The sequence below is a fragment of the Triturus cristatus genome, chromosome 1_2 (genome assembly GCF_964204655.1).
Source record: "Triturus cristatus chromosome 1_2, aTriCri1.1, whole genome shotgun sequence".
In the NCBI taxonomy this organism is placed as follows: domain Eukaryota; kingdom Metazoa; phylum Chordata; class Amphibia; order Caudata; family Salamandridae; genus Triturus; species Triturus cristatus.
In genome coordinates, this window is record NC_140580.1 from 186298038 (window position 1) to 186324943 (window position 26906).

Here is a 26906-nt window from a genome sequence, read left to right on the forward strand (position 1 = left end):
GAGGTAGTGGTTGCTAAGGACCAAGTATTCCTACTAATATCTGGATATAAGATCAACCCGGATAAGATGCAAGTCTTATCTAACATCACTCCTCCTTGCTGTGACAAGAGATGTGTTCAGTTGGTTGTTTATTTAGGTCTTACCTTATCACTTCAGATGGGGAACATTCTGGAGGACAACTATAGGAAGCTGAACCAAAATTCAGCACATATTTTTATCAAATGGAATCGTCTTCATTTAGGGTTGATGGGTCATTGTAATCTTTTAAAAATGATTATTCTCCTGAGGTACCTTTATTATTTCTGTTATATCCCGATCTTTCTGCTTAGTGTCTTCTTTATCAGGTTGGTTCTCAGGAAGAGCTTAATCTTGAGTAACAAAAAACCATGTTGCAAGATTCAGTTTCTTCTACAGCCCAAAGAGGATGGCTGGGTCTCTCTTCTAGTTCTGTGTTTTAATTTTTTGCCTATTTCTTTGACGACTTCACTGAGTGTGGCAACAAGTAGATATGTTTGCTGACTTTCTGCCTTTGGGAGACTTGGTAGTTCCGGCTGTCTGGATTATCAACACTATCTATTTCAAACGGCCCTGATTTAAGACCTTTAAGGTTTTCATTCTATTTAGTGCTCTTCAATGCGAATATTTGGGGAGTTTGTCCCGACTAACCAGTCACCTTATGTGGGCTATAACACTAACTATCTGTCATGTGACCATGATTGTTATCATGGGAGAAGGCAATACTCTTCACCTTGGGTCACATTTTTGAGGGCGGGGTCCTTTCTTCTTTTAAAAATCTGCAGCAACTGTAGCCTCTCCCACATACCAGCTTTTATAGGTATCTTCAGGTCTGACATTTTATATCTAGTTTCAATGACAATCAGTTACAGTGTTCGCATGATCTCCTGTTGGATAGGATAGTGAAAGCTCCAGTTAAAAAAAACTACTTTATCGCTATGCCCGGGATCAGACAGAGGATCCATTTCAGATCAGGGACATTAAATGGAGCAGAGCCCTCAAAACAAAAGTTGCTGCGGCTGAGATAGATGTAGCAACGTGCTGGCACAAATGGTTTCTCGGGATAAAGTGCGCAATTTCTTAGTCTTTTAATGATTTTTACTATACTCCATATATATGCTATGAATTTTTGGGCAGATGCGGTCAGTCGAAGAGCCAGGTCTTCCTAAAGATGTGCAGGGTAGGGGCTTTAGGATACTATGCTGAGTCCGTGCTGTCTGACGATGGCAGTGAGGGGGGCCACATGACCTTATTGCTTCATCTCTATAGGAGATTGCTAGCATTACAGATTAGTATCACTGTAAAATCGGCCATCAGTTGCATCACTTTTAAACTTTAAGCTCTCCAAAAGAATTTGTATATGTGTACACCGACTCTCCTCAGTATTTTGGGAGCAATGGAAAGACGAGCCCTAGAAGGCAGCAAAAGCATGGCTCTATCACAGTAGTGCATCATTCAAGCTATAGAAGAGGTGGTAAAGAAATGATAAAAGTGAGCCCACGGCTAGGTACCAAACCCCATTATTGGACCACTAACCACTCTTAACAGTTCTAGACATGGCCACAGCATTCCAGCTCATCACAGGTATGGTGATGCATGCAGGTAGTAGTGAGGTACAGGTGTAATGCAGGAGTGAGTACACATTGTAGGTAGTGGTCTATTTCTTTCTGTGCTTTGGGGTTGTCAGAACCGTATTTGCTCATGACACATGTATGATACACATTTAAATACACAATTGATCTTGGAGATAATATCTGTAGCATATTTATTACAATGATCAGTTATTTCTCTCCAGTGGATTTAACCGTTGTTAAGAAAATCACTTCTCACAAAATATAGATCCAGTATGAGTGGGTGTTGCATACATGGGGGTCTCTCAATATGATTGCAACCTCTCATCATTCGTGTCCTTCTGCTGTACGCAAAGTATGTGAGTAAAAGGGGAGAGGACACAGACTCTGCGGCTACCTCTTCAGCACTATTTCACTTGTGTAAGCAAACTGCTGGTGTGCACCTCTGTATCGCTGTAACCACTTTTCATCCACTATAAAAGAGGATGGTTGGAGTTTAGGTGGGTTTTTTTTGGGATGTACGAAATGCAGTGTTAATACAGTGTTGGTGTAAACACTGGGTAGGGCTGTAGGTTTATTAAGTAACACTGTTCCTATAAGGTCAAAAGAATCACAAACTCGACTTGCTGAAGGGTGCTAAGAGCAATCCACTGACTTCAAGTAGAATCAAAAAAATGAAAATCGAGGAGCAGATCAAAAAGAAGTGGTTTCTATTTGTGTTCTATGGTGGGATTGGCAGGTTTAAGGATGGTCTCCTCCTCAGATGTCCTGAGCGATAGATCTCTCGCCCTGAAGGCACATTCGAGGACAGTGGCATCCCACTGCTGGGTGTAGCTGCTCATGGTAGCAATGGCTATGTTTCAATTGGGGTACTTTCTGCTGTGGCAGAGGGCGGGGGTTGGCAAAGTGCCATTCATATGTGTGGTGGTGTGTGGCTACGAACGCAGTGCTGGCTTCCACCATTCGGCTTCCTAGTCGGGTAATGGAAACTGAGAGGCGGCGGGTACGATTTCTGGGTTAAGCAGCACTCGAGGACTAGTCGTAAGGTAGTGTACATGCTGTTGTTTGGTATAGGAGGTTCACCAGGGGAGACATCTCTTTGCTCATTGGTCCAGGTCTGCTGTATTCGCTTCGTCTCCTTTGCATTTGGCAATGCTGTACCTGCTTTTGCTTGTCTAGTGCCCCTCGCACTTATCGGGCCTGCGTCAGTGCTGCCTTCCTTCCATTACTGCGCAGCTTGCTCTCTGCTCTTCTCTGACTGGACGAGAGAGCTCTAGTGTTTTTTCTATGCATTTTGGGATTTGAAGTCCTGGCTTTATAATGGGATATAAAAAACACAAAGTTCCAGAATCCCAAAAAAGTAACTTGAGCTGGTATCATACTTAGATGTAAAACTTGGCATGGCTGACTGGGTACAGGTTTGTTGTACTCTACCACACATGAACTACATACATCCCTCCTTCAGAAGCGCACTACTATGCACTCATAACTGATATCCAACATTGGCGTCAGTGTGTCAGGATGGCCACTCCCCATTCACCTGCTGTGCTAGCCTCCCCTTGTTAGACAGACATGTCGAAAATTAACATTAATAAAACAGACCCAGATGATGACATGTGTCTCACAAGCTGTAGCGTGGTCCCCTAGAAGGATGCTAGAGTATACTGCATTTACAAATCTGATAATTTTATGTATGCAGAGATTCCTCTATGCCCTGATGGGGGTGATTGGTTTCGGGTTTCAGATTCTCTTACATGTTCAATATATCCTTTACATTTCAATCTGTCTTAATTTGAATATTGAACTCGTCAAATAATGTGAGCCTTCGTTATTTAAGTTAAATTGTCGTGCATGCGGAGAAAGTCAGCTAATCTACGGAAAGCTTGACTATTTTAAACATTAATTCGTCCTACACTTTACATAGTTCAATTAGGCTTTCGCAACCTTTCTGCTATATTTATTCACACAAGCCAACGAGTTATATATTCGCTCTCAGGTATCTGTTTCAGGTGCATCATGCCTCAGACACCGCTCCTTCATGAACAATCAGCGGATTATGCATATTTTAATTATGGAAAATATTTCAATAATGCTAGAAGCGTAATATGTCAATTGTTTTCTATTTTCAGCTATACAGCTCTATGGAATTTGGAAGAAGGTGGCAGCTTCTGAGTGAAGCAGTGGCGCCAAACAGATTTTATTGGTAAGTGATAATTGATTTTTTTATTTTATTTTAAAGGCCTCACAAAGGGAGCAGTGAAGCAGATGACCAGTTGCCATCCAGCTTTCATTATATGTACATTTTTCCTTTGTTCTTTATAAATATATTTTAACATATCAGTCAACAGAAAAGTAGTTTCGATAGCTGGTTTTGCTCTATCAGTCACCCATCACCATCAGCACTCACAAGGAGTTTCATTAAAAGAAGGCAGATCCTTCTCTGGTAACGCCCACAATTTAAAACACTCTTCCTGTGCATAGGTAAGAGCCCCTTTTCCCGTCTTTATATCATTCCTAAATAATATGCTGATTCAGAAACACTTTCACCTTAATACAACATCTCTAACTTCCTTGTGTTTCTATCATTATAATCTCTCCACCACTACACTTAGTATAATGTACCTGTGTAGCAGTGCTTATAGCTAACTAGTTGTATTAGTCCCTGTAAGAAAATGGGTCATTTGGTGGGAAGGAAGTAACAAGTCCAGAATCCGGTGACGTCAAACATGTAAGTTCAATAAATAAACCTGGGCTCAAACCCTGATGGCTATATCACAGAGCAGACAGGCTCTATTTAAGGAAGAATGTGTAGAGTATTTAGCAATGCCAAAACAATTAAGATGTCAACATACGAAACAATAAAAATCCAGACTTCAATTTCTAAAAACAGATAAAAATGTATTTAGAAATAACGCACCAAAAAGACTTGCAACAAGAACAAGAAAAAGTGCCTATCAGAAGTGATTGTTCATGTTTGATCAAGGTCTGGGTGCAACTTCTGGCCAACTGCAGTGAAGAGGTCAGATACCCAAAGAGGGTCATCCTGGTCAAAACTTTAACCTTCTGATACATTAAAAAGACTGTAAGTCGAAATTGTGCAGTGGGGCAAGTTTGAAGGGTTTATCTGTTGAAGTGCTCTAAAAGTCAGATAGTTGTTGGATGAGATCCAGCTGAAATCGTTGGTTTTGGTGGGAAAAGCTCAGAGGGGGGAAATTCAGTTTTCACACCCATCACAATCTTTTAACCAGACAAATACTTTTTGCCCCTTTACCCAGTCAAGATTTTTACCTTTGAACTTGGTGCTTTTTGGGAGCTCATAATCCCCCAATGGGGCAAGCCAGGAACTGTATCCAAGGAAGTTCTCTCGAAATTGGACATAGTTTCTGTGAGTCCCCTCTGAAACTTTGACGGTCCTAAAAGTACAAATATATTTGGAAGTCCCAACTTTTTTGAATTTCTGGAGCAGTTTTCCTATATCTTTTCTAAGGCTCCCAGGACCTCAGGAACAACACTTCAAGTCCAGGACTCACTGCAGCAGAGTCCACCAGTAAAATCCAATCCGGACCTAGTTGTTACTGGTCACTTCAGGAAATAGACCACTTTCAGCTAGTTGTCTCCCTCTAGCCACACAGTTGGTCAGCCCACTGACCCTTGGAATTCACTTCACAATCCCGGGTACAATTGTGTGCAGGCAGGGCTGGACAGGCCGTGGCGGGCACCAGGCATTTCCCCGGTAGGCTGCCAGGGTGGTGGCCGGTTTTGTGCCCTTGGGGGACCGTTTTTGTCACTGAGGGTCGGCAATAACGGCCCCCTGTAACAAAATTGGCAGAAACCAGCCCTCGCAAATAGCTCTGCTGCACCCCCCCCCCCCCACCCACCCACCTTGCAGGGAGGAGCAGCCAAGCAGTTTGCCAGGGCCGGTTTCAGTTTCCAGTCCGGCCCAGTGTGCAGGTCCTGACACTCGGGTCTCTACGCAGCTTACAGAAAGTAGAGCCAGCCCTCTTCACTCTGTTCACAGGTCCATGTGTGTTATGATGAGATGGAGAAAGGGGCCGCTTTAGAACAATTCAACAACCAGTGGCTGGGGATGTCTTCTGGACACTCCTTAAACAATGAGAAAATAGATCCAGAGAGCAAAACATACCACTTATGAATTATATCCAGTTTGTCTTACTGCAAATTATTCCACAGTGAATATTTTCTGAATAAAATCAAACATGGCAGAAGCGTTCTTCACTTCAATGTGGTTAGTGTCCAGGGAAATTAGCTGTTGCCTTCACCTTCTCAGCCATACAGAGCTGGTTCTGGTACCAGCTCCTCCTCCACTGAGTTGGTGCCAAAGTGTCTACAGTTGACAGAGGAAACAAATGCTTTTCTTCTGCAGGTTTCTCTTTACACTTAACTATGAATGGAGGCCTGATCTTGGCCCCATTTAAATAAATGAAGTTCCCAGACTCTCCACAACTGCTTTTCATGATAGAGGATGAGTCTCATTCCTCATATCCAGAACTTGTGCCAAACGACCCAAGTCCTTGGTTTTGCTATGTGAGCAGTTTTGACACCTCATTAGAGGGAAAGCACTGAAAAGGGCCAGCTACTGGCAGGCTAATGCCAGGTAGCCTACTGGAACTTCAGGTAGGCAAAGTCTAACTTTTGCAGTATATTTATCAAAAAAAGTCACTGTTTAATTTTTTCATCAATTTAAAAAATCTCTTATTGAATAATTCCAGCAGTGTTTCCCAAACATAAATATTATTTTATTTCCCCTTTAGTTTTTTTCATAGAATAGCTACCGGTAGCTACCACCCTACACAGTGAAAATAGCTTTTGAAGGGCTTGTCACTGTGGAAACATGCCAACACTAAATACTTTAACGTACCACGATTAAATACTAGGCACCCTAACTTGTGGGCATACCAAAGTAACATATTTCATTTTTTGTAAGTAGTGTTTTTTCCTGACAAAAACAATTCATTTTGACAGGATTACCTTCAGGTTTAAAAACTGCAGCCGTCAGGCTACACAGATAACCCTGCTGTTTTTGTTTTCTTGGCAGCCGAGTCGGATAGCAGCACCACAAGTGTTGCAGTTCACAAGTGGCATCAACTTTTTATTCCATTGGTGCATTTTCCTACACTATATTCTATGACCTTATTGAAACATTGGAATTGCTCAACTCCTAAATGTCATATCTTTCAGCTTTATAGGACATAGACTGGGAACTGGACAGTGGGGCCCATGTGTGCAGTGTTGCAAAACTAGCAGCATAAGTCCACAAAATGGGGAGTGTGACAATACAACAAATTCCTTTCTCAAAGCCAATCACATTTTTATTTGCATATCTTCACTTACAACAGCAGTTATTTCGTGTATCCTATCTCTACCAATCTTTACCATTCTATTTATTTCTGTATTCATAATTTCCCACATACCTTAAAGATTATTTTGTATATATAGCCACTTAAACTTTTTGACTTTTACTGCCAGCTTTTACATTAATTACTCTTCGTACCAGAATTGCAAAACTGAATTTGAGATTGGCTTTTAGTAGAAAGATGAAAAGTAGAGACCTCTGAAATTCTAGTGGGGGAGTTTAGGTTATAAAAGACAATCTTTAAAGTGAATGAAGATTAATATGTTTATTCTATAAAATTAAAGTGCATTGGATGCATGGAGCCTATTGTAGAGTTTTTGTATTCAGATGTTAATGCACCAACATTTTAATCCCTTTTGTAATATGAAACCAGATGGCCCTATTGATGCATTATCATTTCATCAGTAGAAATCTCCTCATGTGCATGAGCTATTGAAACTTGCATCTTGCATCAAAACTTGTAACCATGGTGGTGCTAATCCTTAGTAAATGTCCATTGTAAATCACTCCAATATTATCTGGGAAACACTTGTTCTTAGTGGTGAAGTGGTCGCAGATGGACTGTAATGATCTTGCTGCACTTCAAGGAGCTCTATCCTCCAGTTAATGTGAGACAGACTTTCTTCAGCAAACATACACTAATCACCACACTTACCTGCTGCTTAACCCCTTCAGTGCCCATGACGAGATGGTCTCGTCATGGAGCGCGGTTGCGCTGTGCCCATGACGAGACTATCTCGTCATGAACACCGCCCGCTAATGCACGCCCGGCACAGGGCGGGGAAAGGGCAGGGCACTGAAGAGGTTAATGAGCAGAATTCGCTCCACCCACACACAGCCTTTGTGGTTCAGTGGTCTGACAAACGTGATGACAGCTTCTCTCTTTGATTCATAACACCCGTTATCTAAAGTTTGGGGTTCCTTCATCTGCATGTTTGGGAAACAGCAGCTCCAGTTCACTGTGTTGGGGTGAATCCCAACATGCACAATCTAAAATGTGTCTGTAGTATCACCGGACTTGATAACAGCAGATATGAAATAATCTTGTAATGCAAAAATTGTATATCTGTGCAAATGCCATTTTCAGTTGACATTGGGAACTTTGTATGATGATGTGATATTTTTGCATCAATGTAGATAGGCTTATGTTTGATGAGTCAAAGACAGTGAACCAATAAAAAGCCAGCAGAGGGGCCCTGGCCATGAATAGTGAGCTGCTATAACAGGTCAGCAGCCAGGGAATGTCCTGGTTGACCCCCCTACAATGTATCCTGTTGGTGATAGGTTGAAATAGAGAATAATAATTTGTTCTGTATTTTAGAAAACAAAACAAAAAATGTATGCTTAAAAAAAAATATTTGCAACCTTCCTCATGACTGGCAAATAAACCACAGTGATTAATGGATTATTGATTTTCTCAAGTCAACCTCTTAACCTCTAAAATATTGTATGACAGAGCATTTTCTGAAAAGCTTCATTCTTACGTTTCTGACCTAGAAAGGTGTGGATCCATGTATGAGGTGGTATTTCAATAGTGTAAACTTAGTTGGAACCAGTGGAGTGTTGTGGATAGCCATAGTGTCATCATAAGAAATATGTAATGCTTTGGAGGGAACAATTAGGTATCAGATAAAATAGTAGCCAAGTTGAGTATTCCTGTGTCTTTAGGGCATACATTCACTCCTAACGAAAGATGACATGATGACACTGATTAACTAACATGAGCACTGTCATAAATAAACAGTGGTTTAGGTGTGTCACCTTCAATCTTTAAATCATTAAATAAAATTGGTTCGTGGGAACGTACAGCATCAAATTGTTAATATGTGAATATGTGCAGGTGAGGAATTAGAAAAAATGTGTTAAGCCCATATCATTAGATTTTTTTCTCACATTATTAGTTTTGTCATAATTTGCACTCTCACTAGGAACAGAATTTGTATGGTGGGTAACTGTGTATGAGCAGGGAGGTTAGGAGCAGATTTAAGACTTTTAGCACTGAATGTGATTAGTCAGGAAAAATATCCATTAGATAATGGGACAATTTTTCTAACTCACAGTTGAATCTTCTTCAGTAGGGCTGCTTTATCGTGGTTGAACTGATGACCGCCAACCGGCGGTACACAGAGTCAAAATTCAGATTTTAATTAGAGAGATATGGAACTGACTGGTTATGGTTTACTAAAAACTGTGATGTTTTCTGTCTTGGGCAATACATTTATCGTTTTGAGGCAGTTTATTCTAATATGATGAGTGTTAACACTCTAATTCAATTAGAACTGTCTGTTACTGTGCAACACACAGCATTTACCCTTCCAGTAATTGGCAGTATTTATAACGCAGCCATCATTTTCTGTTGTTGAGCACTGCATCTCTACTGCCTTTCAGGCATAATGACTTCATTTGCCAGCATAGGTCTTTGTGAACTGGTAGCATTTCTATGTGTATCTTCAGAAGTCACATTATGAAGGCCCTCATATGAGTATGTTCCATTGTTGTATTCAGCCCAGTCTTAGGTCTCGTTATCATGATTCTTACTTATATGTGAAATAATCTTAGGTGTCTACTCATAATTACTTTTGGTTAACTGGATTACCTGCTCCTTCAAGTGTATTTTGGACTCAAATTGCATGCCCAGAGTTTTTACTGTAGTTGATAAGATTTGAGATTTTTTGCATTCGCAAATAAGAGAAATGCATTTTTTATTCAACCTCATCAAGATGCTCAAGCCAACCAGATTGTCTTAATGCAGAAAGTATTTCTTATAATAATGGTAATCCCTCAGATTTCTGAGTAGATGTTGGACATGAATTTAGGAATCTCATAATGCCAGTGATATTGACCAAAAACTTTGTACAGGCCCATTACTAAACATTAATTTTGCATAAGGGCAACACTAAACTTTACCGAGCCTCCAATGTCTAGGTTCGGTCTCTATTGAGGATGTGACAGTGGGTATTTCCTTCAATGACAATCTTCTAAATTGTGCATAACATGCACCCGTCTGCTGCACTTTGATTTGGAATGCCACATATGCCTGATTGCATCAAGTCTGTAGGTCTCTTTACAAGGTAATGGTATTCATTGGTCCACATAACTGGTATTCCTGCAAAGGGGAGAATAACACCTCTCCGCACCCATCCCATTGTTCCCACTCTGGAAGTTTTCAAACCTCAGTAAGGACATGCATTGGCTCGGCAGCTGCTGGGGAGCTAACGGAAATTAGCCTCCAGGAGCTTCAGGCAGGGCAAAGGTATCTAAAAAATACTTTTCCTTAAGATTTATTAAAACTAGACTTCACCATTGAATTGGGACTTAAATAAATATTAATACTAGTTAAACAATTTTTCTAGCTGGTTCCAACCCCAATGAAAGTTTTAATCTGTACTTTAGTCTTCTCAAAGGACAGCCAGAGCCTCCTACAGTGAAAGAAGCTTTAGGGGGCTTGTCACTGCTGGAACATGGTAACTTTAGATTTCTACATGTACCAATTTTAAATACCATGCTCCCTACCTTGTGTGCTACAAGGCTTACATAGGGTAACTTTATTAATATTTTAATAGAAGGTTTTTCTCTTGTCAATAGTGTTATATTGACAGGTTGGTCTTCAGGTTTAAACTGCAGCAATCAGGCTATGATGGTAGGCTGAAGCCATTTATTCTTTGCTACAGTAGTGGATGGTGCAAAAAGTACTGTAGTCGACAGGTGTCACTAACATTTCATGACATCTGTATAGTATCTACAGCATAACCTAGGGCCTTATATGAAAGTTAAACATTCCAGTTAGGGATTAGCTAATTTCTACATTTTTTAGGGGTCACAGCACGTACACTGGGAACTGGATAATGGTGCCCGAGTGAACAGCGTCTAAAATCCAGCAATAAAAGTCAGCAACATTTTGAAGTGAACACGCAAAAAGGGGTGTTTTCTCATGGGACTGTACTGCTTCAGTTAAAGTGTGCTGACAATGGCCTCGTTGGTACACTGGAAGTTTGAAGCTGCAAAGTATCACTTGAAAGATACATTTTGTGTATATCATTTGAAGAGGCATTGGTCTACATTAAAGGAAAGTGATTTAGCATAGAAAGTGACGTTTTGGAATAAGCCATTAAGATGAACTTTGATGAGCCATCTTTGACTAATTGATTCATATTTGATGTTTGCGAGCAGGACAAACTCTGATTTGGTGGGTGTGAGCTTAAGATATGCTGAGAGCATTTGTGTAATTGATTTATGGAGATGCAGTCTGAGGGGGTTGGTTTGTTTTATGAAGAACACTTAAGTTGCATGTCATGGGAATATTGGTGCCTGTTTGTGTCTGGGTTTGGAGCAGGAAGTGCGGTATTTACATGTACATTTTAAGAACGCGACAAGGAGTCTGGGGGAACCTCATATCTAACTGATTGGTGGAATGTTTTTAGAAGGACTCATTTTAAAAAAAATAACTATGAATGGTCTATGATGAAACAGATGAATGTCCTACAAATGGACTCTCCCTTTGATAAGCATGCTGGTTGTTAGTATCATCAGGAAAGTGGAGTGAGTTACATTAATTGCAATAAGGAAATGCAATGGAACAAAAAACTGAATAGCGTTAATGTAGAGAGTGATAGACGTTTATAGGGAGTTGGGCATTTCGGGTCCAATTGACAAAGGTATTTAGGAGTATACTTTCACTCTTGCTTCCTTCTCACTTTCCATTACAGCCCCAACATCAAAAATGACCTATTATCCTTTAACAGATAGTGAACGCCTAAGGTTTTGTTCTGGTATCTTTTAAAGAGAGACAAACACATATGTATAACATGTATTAGAACATTGGAATGTGGAGCACTCCATTGTAGACAATGGAGTGCTCCATGCTTCTACGGGCCGGTAAAGGCCCGCAGAGCAACATTCCAATGTTTTACAAAAGCCTCTCGAAGTTCGAGGGGATTTAAATCCCCTCGAGCTTTGAGAAGCCTTTGTTTAATTTGTTAGAACATTCTGCCCTCTAGTGGCAGAATGTTCTAATAGCCTTATAGCCCTTCGTAGCAGGGCTATACCGCTATTAAAGTCCCGCTGCTTTTGTTAAAGTCCCTCGCCTTCGACTCGGGCCTTTAACGCTGCAGCGGGCCTTTAATAGCCGGTATAGCCCGCTACGGCGGGCTATAAGGCTATAGTAAGCAGCATAGCCACATCTGTGGATTTTCTTCTTTTAACCCCTTGTGTGCCCATGATGAGCTGGACTCGTCATGGGCCGCGGTTGCGCTGTGCCCATGACGAGTCCAGCTCGTCATAAACCCCGCCCGCTAATGTAACGGCCGGCACAGGGCGGGGAAAGGGCGTGGCACACAAGGGATTAAAGTGTGTAAAGGACCTTTGATGGTAATAATAATACTAATACTGGTGATATGCTTGTTTAATATGAAGCAAATCACTTGTTTTATACAGTGCCAGTTGAATAGAGAGGAGGGGAGAGTAATTCAGACTGTACAGGTCTTTGAGGCCCTACTTAAATGTGGAAGGACTATGACATGGATGGAGCATTGCAGCCAGCCTGATTTCCTGCTTATGTCAAGGGCCGCATATGTAGCAAAAACATTTGTCAGCGATGCTTGGGGATGAACCTATAGAAAAGTCTTCAACCATCTGTCCCCTAAGATGTTTTAAGCAAGATGGGCCTTAATGTTAAATGATTATTTTGGCGAATGATTTTATACAAATCTTTTAATTTCTCTGACTTTATCCACATCTACCCATGATATCATGTTCATTGTTCTTTAAAGTAACCATCTATCCCGCCTAAAATAATCAACCTAAACTGACACTGGAAATCAAAAAATCTGCATTAGAAAACACTCAATTCTCCGGTTCATAATGACTTTTATTAGCTGAAAAGTTTCAAAACTTTGATTTATTGTTCAAGTTTTAAAATGAAATAACAATCTGTCAAATCTTTCTTTGCCCGCACTTCAGCTAAAAATACTCTTTGGTGTTTGACCGCATTTAAAGGGAGCTAATGCTCTCTGCAGTCCCAGGAGGACTTGTTATTCCTTTCTTCCAGAAACTTTTAATGTTGATTTCTTTCAGCCTGAAATATGCTAAAATGTGCTGCGGTTGTATTTTTATAATGCATGTCTTGTATTGCTCTGTGCATTTGTTGTTTTTTGTTCAGCACCCTAAGGCTTCTTTCGCTACATAGTACTGAGCTTGATAAGCAAACTAAATAAATACATGCATAATATGTGGCTTCTGGCAGCCTTTGCTTCCAGAGACTAATGTAGTGAGGTCGAATTGCATTACTTTTGAAAACAGCAGGCATGCTTGGACTATCGAATTCTAGAGGTAACTGCTCAACGAAAACGTGGGGGCTCATCTGGACATAATGACGCCTCGATGAACTGAAAAGGATTATAACATCATTAGATTGGTGTGTTGAGCACCAGCCTGCAAACAGTCAAAGGCACATTTATTTACCAATTTCAGTGATAAGAAATGTCGGTGAAAAACCTGTTTCAGTGCAGTCAGAGTTCAGAAAGGGGCACATAGCTGAGTGCATTTTTGTGCTCCTAGTTCATCTACAGTTTGATTCACAAAGGTATTTAGGGGTACGTCAAGAACTACTGCAAGAGTACTCCGTCGGGTACTCCTAAATACCTTTGTCAGTTGTACCCGAGATGCCCAACTCCCTCTTACTAAATGTGCAAAGAAGGCACAGCCCAACCTAATGATACTATTCCCTCAAAAAAAAAAAAAAGTGGATTGCGGGCGCGCGAGTTATAGTTATCTGAACTAACTATAACAGGGGAATTTCATTGTTTTTTTACGAGTGAAATATCCACCTAACTATAACATGTGTGAAACCTATGGTTTTTTAAGTGAATATATATATATATTTATATAGGAAACAGTGTTTACAACGCTGCTATTACCACGCATGTAGGTAACAATGCAGTTGTTACAAAGGAAGTGCGCTAGGTGGTGAGCAAGACCAAGGAATGTGTTGGATTTTAAATCCAACACATTCCCTGCTGTTGCGCTAACTGGAGTAGTAATAGTAATTTATACTATTCCTAAGTCCAGCGCGCCACCTAGCGCAAGACTTGCGATGTAAAGCCACGCTTGGTAACAACGCGGTTGTTGTAACAACCACGTTGTAACTTACTACGTGGTAATTGCACACATAGTAACGTGCTATATTCTATATATATTACCTACTGGCGGTCGCCAGTAGGTAGTTATATTTAGGACCTAGTTTCCATAGGAAAAGCGTTTTTAGTTTTCTGAATAACTTTGGCGCCGGTTGATTAATCTTCGCAAAAATTTCAAAACTAGCAATCAGCTCCAGTCAGCTCCTGTCTTAAAAGTTTTGGGGTGATTCGCCAAGCGGGGGCCAAGAAAAAAGGGGGGTCCCAAAACACACTAAAAATGGGGCACTAAACATTTAAAATGGGAGTCCGTTATGGACCCCCGAGCACCGGGGACCACCACCTACCTCCCCGGGGCTTCAAGCACATTGGGAGGGGGGCTGTGTGGCCCCCCTCCAGGAGCCCTTGATGGCCCAGGGTACCCCCACCCCCCAGGGCTGGCTCCTGCAGTGTCCCGGGGTGCTGCTCCCGCCCTGTCATAGCAAACTTGCTTTGGATTTTGGAAGCGAGAGCAGGGAAACCTGCTCTCTCTTCCAAAATCCAAAGCAGATTGCTTTTCCACACGGGGAGCTGCATGTCAGCAGCTCCCCGTGTGAAAATGCTAATTTCTAACTATAACATACCTGAAACCTATGGTTTTTTCAGTGAATATATATATTCAAGCTACAAGATGCCCCTATGGCAAGAGAGCACTTGAGGAATTGGCAGGAGTAAATCCTTTTATTAGTAAAAATGCTTCCCCTGTACAGCATACTTCAACAGTCTTGTGGTTGGGTTCACCGCTTCCACAGCTTTCGTCAATTTCCGCCGATGCGTTTCGAAGCCCAGAAAACCAGAATTCCCGTCCATCAGAGGGCGTGGTATTGACATAAATAAAGGTGTGTCGTGAAGAGCACAGGGAGTCGAGCCTTTGAAGATGAAGCCTTGGGCTTCGAAACGCGTCAGCGGAAATCGATGAAAGCTGCGGAAGCGGTCAACCCAATCACAAGACTGTTGAAGTATGCTGTACAGGGGAAGTATTTTTACTAATAAAAGGATTTACTCCTACCAATGCCTCGAGTGCTCTCTTGCCATAGGGGCATCTTGTAGCTCAAATTTATGTGTAGGAATTCATCCACTTCACTTTAATTTATAGGAGAGGTACTGCAGCATAGGAGCAAGTAAAGTGCTGAAGCGCATATAGTTTGAAGACCTTAGAAGCAGCTTCAGAACAAGTAAGTGAATATGTGCTAAGTAGATCTAAAATCCATATATTTTATAAAATATTGTTAGACCCAGTGATTTCATATCCGGCCTAAGTGGCATTGAAGTCAGACAGAATCCACTGTCCTAGATAGGATGAGTATGATACACTTGTATGATAACCTGTGCTCTCAATTGGGTAGCTTGGCACAGAGCAGCCAGGTTTATCCTCAGGGTCAAAATGTAAAGTATTTGAACAACAACACCCACACAACACACTGTGTACACTACAAAAAGACTCCACAACGTCTGTATAAAGCACTGGTCTTTGTATTACACACACTGAAATCAAAATGACATACACATTGAATATATACTTTACAGTTATATGCAATTGTTCGAACTCTCCCATTAGCAGCAGAACGGCATGAACATTTATGCACTAGTCATAGGTATTCACTGGCCCCGTTGTCCCCTCAGCCTCATAAGTAACATAAACCTATGTGCGTACTTCTCTAAGGTGTTCTCGATCCAAACGATCTCTCCCACAAAAACAGCGACAGAACACGTAGGAAGACGTCTTGGAGATATTCCAAATTCCCTCTATCACATTAGCATAAAACATAACATTTTTAATATTGCATACCCCGCACAGTTGTAATGGTCAAGATATTACAGGTTTTGACTACGCCTCATGACCCAGCCACTCAAACCACACCAGCCAACGATACACGTTGCCCCCACTGGCAACACTTTGATTCAATGGTCGGGACCACCTAAAGTGGAAGGAACCAGCTACTTGGTTTTGTCTATCCAGATTAGGTCCTCAGACACACATCAGCACCTTCACGAGTGCTGGATCACTAGCCCTACTGTAGGCAAAAGACTGTGACACCGGAAGCTGGCTCGTTTCCAATTTGAAGAAATGTTTCCCCTCAGGACAAGGTGCACACTGCACTTGCTCCAGGCAGTCAGCTGTGGGTACATAAAAGGCACAACGAAACTCCTCAGGTCCAGTCACATTATAATCAACAACAGAGTAACATGAGCGTGGGTCCAGGGAGAGAGAGACGGCGACTTTGGACCGAGGCTGCAATGTAAGGCACTGTCGTCCTCCTGCTCTGGAGGTTGGAGACAGTCAAGGCTTCCAGCTTGGGTCCCCAGACTCAGAAAATTTCCCAACACTTCTCGGACGTCACACACTATGGAGTGTGAGCTAGCACAGGCTACCAGTTGTAAGAACGGGTCCCTCTGACTCAGCAAACTTTCCTCAAACTCCTCATGCTATGGCACTCACTGGTGGGTCGCTGATCGTAACGAGCACACTCCTTGGCACAGTGTGATTACAGTATACGTCAGGACAGTGTGTGTCCCCACCTAAGATCATTTCCACCCATTCCCGACGCACCGTGTGCGGTCCTGATGATATTGTTGAAATTGGGGGATCCTTTCTGTCCATAGGATGTCGTGGACAGGAGACCAGCCAACCAGCCCTTGGAGAGTGCTTAGGGACCTGGGCCATGACAGTTGGCAAATAGCTGAAGGCCTGCAACATCCAGGCAAAATCCACCAAGTGATAGTACCCTTTCTAAAGCACAACAAGCCCCAGGCCACCGCAAGTCTGTGGATAATCCAGTTGCAGCCCCTCCTGCCCCAATGGTTCCTCTTGTCGATGTCCCAGCTTTGAACTAGCGTAGTATGGTTCCATTCTTCAAAGTGTCTCTAACTCCTGAGGACAGAGCCCCAATAGTTATACCCACAATGGCCTTTGAAGATGAGATCAGTTCAAAAGGCTAGTTTTGAAATGCACAGGCCTTTTCTAAATTTTGTTAAGTCAGTCATCCTATCCTGGGAGGCTTGATCATTATCTTTAGGGGGGCCAAATCCCTGTCCCTTGGAATGCAGGTGCAATTCCACACCCTCATATCCATCCCAGGAAGGCGCCTCAGAGTCAAAGGCCTCTAGTTTCCCTTGAGCCCCTAGTTTATGGCCATCTATCAGGAATGCACAGATGTATCTGTCCCCTTGGCACATAGAGCCACAAGCACAGAATGTAATCCTTCCAAAAGTGGTATTTCCCCATTAGTAATGGCGAATCCACTCACACCACTGGAGAGGATTTGCCTTTACTAACTCATTGATATCAAACACTATACTGATACTCTTCTGCACGTAGGAATACAGCTCAATAGCCTTTCCACAGAGCCCTCATGTCAATCAAATGCGAGAAGAGCAGGCCCCACCGTAATGAACACACTATCCAGTGTCAGTCACTACCAGTGCATGTAGCGCACGTGCCTTACCTCTTTCTTACACTGCACCCTGCCCCCAGGGAGTACTTTGATATAGGGAGAGACATACAGATCCGTGGTCAGTAGCTTTTTAAATGCCAAGTTGAGTAACAGTAACCTGCACACACAGGCCCCGCCAGGGCAAACCTGTGGCACGTTTGAAGAGCTACCTCTGTGGGTGGCACAACCAGTGCTGCAGGCCCACAGAGGATCATTTGATTTAAATGCACTGAGTATATGTCTTACCCCTAGACAAGGGACTTCTATGACAATAACAGCACTTTGGCACTGAATGGCAGTGTCAAAAGCACTCGAAGTTCTATGGAAAACCGGGGGGGGGGCAAAAAGTCAAGGGAAAGTACCCTAGAAAGGGCCATTTCCAGCAGATATCATATAAATTAATTCATCTACTAATTCATGGAATGCACTATTGATTACTTGAACCTTCGTGGCATTAATCCTGCATAGAAATGTACATAGAAAAGACTTTGCAGCATAAAAGTAAATACAGTACGAAATAGCAAAAAGTGCTTTTCAGATAGAGGAACATATAGAGCAAAACCAAGGACCGTATATTATGTCTAACCATCTCCTGCATAATAGACTTAGGGCCTGATTTAGATCTCGGCAGACAGGGTACTCCGTCACAACAATGACGAATATCCCATCCTCCGAAATATAAATCCCATAGGACATAATGGGATTTATATTTCAGCGGATGGGATATCCGTCACCTTTGTGACGGATTACTCTGTCCGCCAAGATCTAAATCAGGCCCTTAATGAAGTGCATATCTAAATCATGTTATTCTCTAGAGCAGCTAACAGAGCCCAAAATGCTGTATACCTTTTGATGTTTCTGATGCGCCGAGCATAAGCCTCCTAAGGACTCTGGTCCTCTTGAATTTATCAAGCCAGATTTTAGTAATTGCAACATTGATTGACCGCCAATATTGTGGTATCAAAGATCTGGTTACAGATAGGGCTGCTGATATAAAATATTGTATATATTTGTTTTGTTTCTGAGTTGCGTAGGATGCCCCAAGTAAAACTACCATAGCTTAGGGTGTAATTGTGATCTGTAAACGTTCAAAATACATCCTTCCAGAATTGGAACAATTTGGGGCAAAGAAAAAAAATATGTAACCAGTCCACTCTGTCCTATTGTGCACATCTAAAACAGTGGTTTGGGATAGTCAGAACATTTTATGGATTGCATGTGGGGTATAACATAATATTGACAGGAAGCTCATTCTTTTTAAAATTGGCTTCTCTAAGGAATTTATACCCCAGTATAGAGATATGCTCCCATTGTCAAATGATCACCTGACACCCAATCATGGATCAGGGACAAATAGGAATACTTCCTCAGGCCCCTAAACCAGTTGCCTATCCCTGTCAGCTCAGTATTTGCTAATAACTGAATAAGAGCCTGAGTTGATCCACTAATTTCTTGATAACTGCGTGTCAAAAATAGGCCTGGGCTAAAATTCCGTTCCGCTCGCGGAATTTGCAATAATTTGACATTTTCGCGTTCCGCGGAGAGCGCGAAAATGTCAAAATTTCCGCAATCCGCATCTTACCGGAAATGTTTTTCTTGCTCGCGCTGTAAAAAAATACATTCTTGCGTGCGCGCGATCGCTTTACCTGAATCCCCGCGTTCGCCGACAAGTTTTCCTGATCCAGTCGCGTTCTCCACGAGATGTTGGATTGTTGGTAGCCATTTGCGCTGTCTCGCGACAGTTCGCGCCCGCATTAACGTAATTTGTCACGCGATCACGTCATTCGTCGAGCGATCACGTCTTTCTTCTCGCAATCATGCACCGTGAGAGTATGAGATGATTGAGATCTCGCACCCGTGAGCAACTGCATGGGTAAGTTGGCGAGCCGCGATCATGCAGAAAATACCGTGAACGGGCGGGAAAAAAACTTCTGCGTCTTCGCGATATTTCCGCGTGTTTGCGGAGATTTTTTACATTTTCGCGATAGTTTGCGAAAGTGAATTTCGCAAATTCCGCCCACCACTAGTCAAGAATACTGAAATATGCAAAAGAATTGTGCCAATAGTGACAGCACCCTGTCCCTAGATGCAGTTCCATGTATTCCCGCGTTAACAATCTGTTTCCAACATAAAAGTCGCCCGATGCTCGATACCCTTGAGAATTCAAGAAAATAAGCACTGATTTAGAAACAGATAAACCTAAGACTTTAATATCCTGTAACCATTCATACCTATGGCAGGTCGGCATCTGTCTTACTTTTAAAAAAGCACTTTAAACCATTTTCTATTTCAACTAGCACCTTATACATTGACCTTTTTGAAAGTCTAGCCATCTTTAAAAAAAAGCTAGTGAGTTCTGATTCTTGCACCGTTCTGGCTAACGGAAAATGATCAAGCCCACCAGAGTCCTTACCCCTCTGAACTATAATATCCAGCTGCATGGCCGGATAATAAGAAAGAAGTCAGGTAAGGCCAATCCTCCTGGTCCCTATCTAGCTGGAGAATGGAATATCTTACCCTCACGATTTTTCCATTCCACACAAATTTCATTATAAGGGAATCTAATTCTCTAAAAAATACCTTATTGAATTTAATGGGGAGACTGGGGAGCAGTAATAAAAATAAGGGCAAAGTAGACATTTTCTCTCTCCTCCCCTTCACAGCTAAAGTCACTGAGAAGATCGTCAACAGTCAACTCACAAACATCATCGAAGCCAACTCCATCCTCGACTCTTCTCAATCCGGATTCCTCAGCAACCACAGCACCGAGAGCACCCTCGTCGCCACCACAGATGACATCCGTACCCTCCTCGACTAGGGCCACACTGCAGCCCTCATCTTACTTGACCTTTCTGCAGTCTTTGACACCATCTCCCACCGCACTCTAACCGCCAGCCTCCACGACACCGGCATACAGGGAACTGCCATCGACTGGATCTGCTCTTTTTTCACCGGCCGAACCCAAAGAATCTGACTCCCACCTTTCCTCTCCAAACCCACAGAGATCAACTGCGGAGTACCCCAAGGATTGTCGCTCAGCCCCACGCTCTTCAACATCTACATGGCCCCCCTCGCTGCCATTGTCAGAAAACATGGGCTCAGCATTGTATCCTACGCCAATGACACCTTGCTCATCCTCTCCCTCACGAGGCAACCCAACATCACCAGACTCAGCTTCCAGGAAGGAATGAAAGACGTTGCGTCTTGGATGAGCAGCAGCTGTCTTAAGCTCAACTCGAAGAAGTCAGAAGTCCTCGTCCTTGGACCCACCTCCTCAGCATGGGACAACACCTGTTGGCCCTCCGCCCTCTGTAGCCCCCTTACTCCCATGGACCACGCCCGCAACCTCGGCATCATACTCGACTCCTCCCTCTCCATGACCCGACAGATCAGCGCCATCTCCTTTTCCTGCTACAACACCCTCCGCATCCTTCACAAGAACTTCTAGTGTATCCCCGCTGAATCCAGAAAGAGCATCATCCACGCACTCATAACCAGCAGACTGGACTATGGAAACACCCTCTATGCCAGAATCAACAAATCCCTTCTCCCAGAAACTCCAGACCATCCAGAACACCACCGCCAGGCTCGTCCTTGGCATCCCACGACTTAAACACATCACCCAGCACCTACGGCACCTCCACTGGCTCCCCGTCGAGAAGAGAGTAACCTTCAAGCTACTCACTCACACCTACATATCCCTCCACATTACCAGACCCCAATACCTCAATGAAAGAGTCCCCTTTCACACACCCAAGAGAACTCTCCACTCTGCCGATCCCACCCTCGCTGAAACCCCATGCATATGCAGAGCCAGAACAGATGGAAGAGCCTACTCCTACATCGCAGCAAAGACCTGGAACAAACTCCCGTTCAACAACAGACGTTCCCCCACTCTTCACACTTTCAGGATGAACCTCAAGACCTGGCTCTTTGGCTGAATCGGAGCTGCACGACCTCCACCCCAGCGCCATGAGACCCTCATGGGTGAGTAACGTGCTTCACAAATCCCAGATTGATTGATTGATTGATCTTCTTCAGACTTTAGTGAAGCAAGGCTATCTACTGAGCATGTATTGTCATGAGCTCACAAATTTCTGCCAAAATAGTCTCTAGAAGAGGCTGGGACAGGTGTGACTGGCTTAATGTCCTCGTGCTTTTGAGTCCTGTAACCAGAGCAGCATCAGCATTAAGCTGCAGATGATGTTGGTCTCCCACTTTTTCCAGCCATTCAGGGAGCTTTGCTTCCTTTGTTCCTTGTATGTTAGTCAGCTACAATACTCATGCTGGTCGAGACATGGCTTGAGTCGCTTGTAGGATAATTTATTATGAGCTGCATCAGAGATCGATCATGGATATTCCTTCTTTCCTCTTCATGGACTGTCACCACTACGGGTCGAATCCCTGGGAGGGATTCCAAAATTTCAGTCCACCCTTAAAACATCTTTCAAAAAGTGGGTAATCTCTTAACTGTTTAGTTGAGCTTAATAAGTTCTCCAGACTAGGGCTGGCATGGTGTGAAATGTAACACTCTCTCCCTGACAACTGTAGCCTTTTTCTCTCCCCTGCCTAGAGATATTACTTGGTGGAGTATCAATGGAGCAGGGTGCCCCCTGAATGGCACTTAAATCTTAGCCCGGGGAGGGACGTAAATGCTACTCATTGACCTCCACTATCTGGTTTAAGGACTCAACAGCATCCGCTGAGGCAGCGTTCACCATAATAGCACGCTGCATGCTTTCTCTGTGAATTGGAAGCTTCTTCTTCCGTGATACCATAAGGCATGTATGAGCGGCATGTTTTTTTGTTTTCTGGTGTGGAGGCGTTGAGCCTGTAGTTGTTTCATTGTCCCCTTTAGAATGTAGCTGCCACATATTAAACAGTCTCTGCGAGTACTGCTTTGCAGGGCACAGTTGATATGCTTTAATTGCATTTAGTGCAGATTGATGATTCACATTCCTGGGGAGGTGCACCATTCAACATTATTAGATGGGTGGGCTATATTAAGGAGGAACCAGCCTAGCGACCCACAGATGGATGATTCGATGTACCCTGCTCCAATTTGGCATGGAGAGTGACACTTACCCCAACGAGGAACCTGGTTGTGCCCCCATGTGGCCCCCATGCAGCGGTCAACTTTTAAACCAATCTTTGGTAGAGACGGAAAACAGCATTGTTTCCTCACTCGCTTGACAGGAATTCTTCTACATTGCAGGAATCGGGATTACAGTAAGAATTTATCTGACAGCTTCGCTGATAGCGGCCAGTTCAATCATACACAAAGAATTACCTAGCGCTGAGTGCCGTTAGCGTGTCCTCTGCATTCTCTGCCACCATATTCTCGCTGCTTGTGGCGTTTTATGACCTGGAAACTGAACCAACAGAACAAGGGGGAGGTTCCTGGAGTGTACTAGATTGTTATGATGTAGGATCCGCATGCTGCCTCCCAGAAGCATTTCTCTCCAAAAGAAAGCAGATCCGAAAGATCTCATGGTGAGATCTGATAGGCTGCCACAACTTAAACCAGGAAGTGTTGGCATCCATCCTGGGATGGGACTCGGCCAGAGTCTCAGGAAAAACGTAAAAATAAAAAATACTAAGGGGCAGGACTGGAATGCCCTGACCCTCAGCCTGGTGGTGGGGTTCCCATGAGGGCCAAAAATTCACTGAGGATCCATGGCAACATTTTGTGTTTTTTTTTTTAAAAAGTGCTTGTTTTTTTATCCCCAGGGCTGTCCAGGTTCCAGAGGGAATTTATAACATTAGTATGGGGTGCACATGGCCCCCATCCCCCGGGCCAATGTTGACCCCGGGCACCACAACCCCGGGGCCTGGCCGCAATTTGAAAAGGTAGGGGCGCTCTGTGGCCCCCCTCCAGAAGCCATTAATAGCACAAGGGAACCCCATCTCCCAGGACCTACTCCTACTATGTCCTGGGGTGCCCACCCCTGGGACATAGCAGTTTCCCTGCCCACATGAGCAGGGAAACCTGTGTTTGCTCTCACTTAGCGGCACCAACTTCAAAGCTCTTGCCAAGCAAGAGCAAACATGAAGTCCACTACCAGCTGATGGGAGCTTTCAAAATGCTCCCGCCTACTGGGAGCAAGCTTCAGGTCTGTTTTCCTGCCCGCAGTAACATGGGCATGGAAACATATTTGAGTATTGCTCCCACCTACCGGGAGCAGTCTTTTAAGCTACTCTCTGTGGGAGGGGGGGGGGCGGCCATGCCGACTTCCACTGGATGCAGGGAGCCAGCTGGGGCTATGAGGACTTGGGGATCCCTGCAGCCACCAAAAAGGATATGGTGGGTCCCTTTATTGACCGAGCCTCAGGTTCTGGGGTCCCTGGGGCCAATATAGACCCAGAAGGGGGTCTTGTTCCCTCCTCCCCATTTAAAAAAGTGAAGTAACTCGAGGGATGGGCTCCTGGGGCCAAATTGACCCGGGGGGGCTGAGTGCCCCTTCCCCCTTTACTATGTTGTCTGGCCTCAGGAGATGGGGTCCCTGGGGGCCAAATCATGCCTAGGGAGGGCGACCACATACCCCCTAAAAAATGCAGTGATCTCAGAGAATGAGGTCCTGGGGACAAAATCCATCCAGGGAAAGGGACATGTGCCCCCCTACCCCACAAAATGTACTCGGCACCAAGGGATGAGATACCTTATTTTATTACGTTCAGGGTTGTCTGAAGAAGAAAACAATTAATTGACACCTTACTACAGGTGTTATACAAAATGCAGGAAAAGACATGGTATTGCCTCACATACAGTAACTCTGCAACCCTGGTGCCATGTTTTTAAAGTCTATCTTGTGGGTGGTATAGTACCACACTTTGCCCACAAGCGTCAATTGACTTTTATGCCACTTTTGCTTTTGCTCTGCAACTTTCCTATTCCCTTACCTAAAAGCGGAATATGCCTGTCAGAGTTTGTCAATTAATTGTCATGTTTAGGTGTAGAGCACGTGCATTGGAAAGTGTTTAGCAGCCTCCTAATGCCCAGAAGTCTAAGAATGCCAGTGATCCAGTTCATAAACTGAAAGACTTGGAGACCATGCAAATAAGGTAGCAGATACTAATTTTAATGTGTTCAGCCAGTCATGTACAGAGATCCCAAAGCTGACTCCATTATATTTTATTTTTTTATTGAAACAGTTAAACACGTTTTCTGGAGAAATAAAAAGTGTGTGGTGGGATGTACTGCGTTGCAGATAGACATGTCTACTTGATTTTTGTAGTCTTTGATTTATCCTTCAAGCCCTGCAACATGTGGTAATTACAGCTGTTCATTAGCATCCTATTACTGCTTCCTAAGCTCTCTGCAACTAGAAAGAGATGCAGATGGGGATGTTTTAGGATTTTACTTAAAGGCGGAATAGTGCAGTCCAGCAAGCAAACGCAGACATTGACGAGGATTTACAAAATATTTTGAATATTTTCTGCTTGTGGAAAGTGTGATCGCATAAACACTAGCCACGTTTCAGATTAGTTATTAAAAATAGTTTCAATTGTGTATGAATGTGAGAAGTTATAAATAAATGAAAATACATAATGTGTTGCATTTTTCAATTCCTGTATAAAAGCGGTCTTCAATTTTCTAATTACAGGAGACTTGTAAAGTCTCTAGTTGCCTATACAAAAGAAAAGATGTAACTGCTCACCTGTAATAACCTTTTACAGTTCAGTTCTGACGTTCTAACGTCTGCTGCTAGAGGCAGAAACCAACATTCAAGGGGTAAGACAGGTCACAGAGCATAATTACAGGGGCAGTTTAAACAGTGAAAAAGAAGCCTAGCTTTTTTTTGTTCTACTTTATTTTTCTAGATAAACAGTGACCAGCAGATGGGCATATGTGTTGCAATGTGTTTGTTTTTTGCACACTTTAGATAATTCTATGAAAAGTCAAATCTCTCTGAATGTTGTTACACATTCTGAACAACAGTGTTTCTTAAAATCTGACTTGTATTAAAGCAATTCTAGTACCTTTTTGCAGAAAATATCTAACTGCTTTTTAGCATGTTTAATTTTGCCCTAAAGATTCTAATTTTATAATTAATGTCTACAAATATCATATCTCTTTTAGATGAAAGAGCAACAAATCAAAGATTCAAGCAGTTTGTGGGAACAGTGATGGTGTCACCATGTATTATAAGAAATAAAGTACCTTCTGATGTACATTATTAAGATATTGCAAGCCATCTCAGAGTTCCATGATCGTATAAAGGAACTCAGCCTTGGCCTTGTTCTTCTTCTATATGGTCATGGAACACCAAATCGATTTGCAAAATACGTATAATGTACAGCAAGCGGTACTTTATCTCATCTATATATATTTTGTATGCCCTCCATCTAGATACGGTGCGCACATTTAAGTTTTTGTTTTCATACAGTGCAGTCCTATGTAGTGAGGAAATTTTGTTTTGAAACTAACAAAATGTAATGCTTGATTAGGAAAAAGTGACACTAGCATCATCATATCTGATGTGCCTTAGCTTGCTTCTCACATGCAGTTTTTTTTTTTTAGTTAATTAAACTGGTATGTGGGGAAAAATCATTCTCCCAGGCCAGACAGCCAAACACAATCTGAAGATTATTTAAGGATTCATAGTGAATAGAGTGAACTATTGAAAACCCACCTATCCACGAATCATGCTTTCTATGGATCCCTCTTCTAAATCCTTGTGAAGGATTAGCTGTGATATTGACGATTGCAGTTGAACAAATCACTACCTGCCTTAGAAAATATAAATTTGGAATATTCTGCTTAGTTCATATTTTTGTATTTGAGGTATTTCTGTTCCAATCAATTTACAACCCCGGGTGAACACAATTAAGCCTGAAGTTCATATCAATTAGTAAATAAGTGTACACAAATTTGGTAGTGCAGATGAAAAAACAGAGAAGTAGCAATACCCCACTGCTTGAAGGCCAGTAGAGCCAAAAGACTCTTAGTGCTATACGCATTAGAAGTGTGTTTTTTTCTCTAAAAGTTTATTGGCATAGTGAGAAAATACATACGCAAAACAATATTGCAGAGGCTCTGTGATACAAACAGAAGTTGTAAGCGCCAAAAAACAAAAAAAAGAAAGAAACCATAGAAAAAGGGCAATGAATAAATACATACATGAGTACTTTTGATAAATAGCAACCATTTACCAATTAAGCTACAGAAATAAAATAAAAAAATGGTAAATTATTTGAATGTAAACACTAAAAGGATAATAAGATGGGACTCAATAGGCTTGAAAGAGCTGGGGTATCATGAAAGGTTTGTCTTGTAAATGCTGGGTCTGTTATAGTCCTAAGATATGCAAGTATCTCAGAGAAATATAGAACATAAAAGGAA

The 26906-nt window shown here is 42.6% G+C and overlaps 1 protein-coding gene across 2 annotated transcripts in view; it reads left to right on the forward strand.

Annotated features, from left to right (window-relative positions):
• The window catches only part of LOC146867033 (VPS10 domain-containing receptor SorCS1-like), a 3068338-nt gene that overhangs the window by 1795611 nt on the left and 1245821 nt on the right, over positions 1-26906 (forward strand). For both annotated transcript variants that reach the window (XM_085603449.1, XM_085603451.1), the window contains exon 5: positions 3716-3789. In XM_085603449.1, the coding sequence (XP_085459575.1) occupies positions 3716-3789 (74 nt within the window). The remainder of the gene's footprint in view (positions 1-3715; positions 3790-26906) is intronic.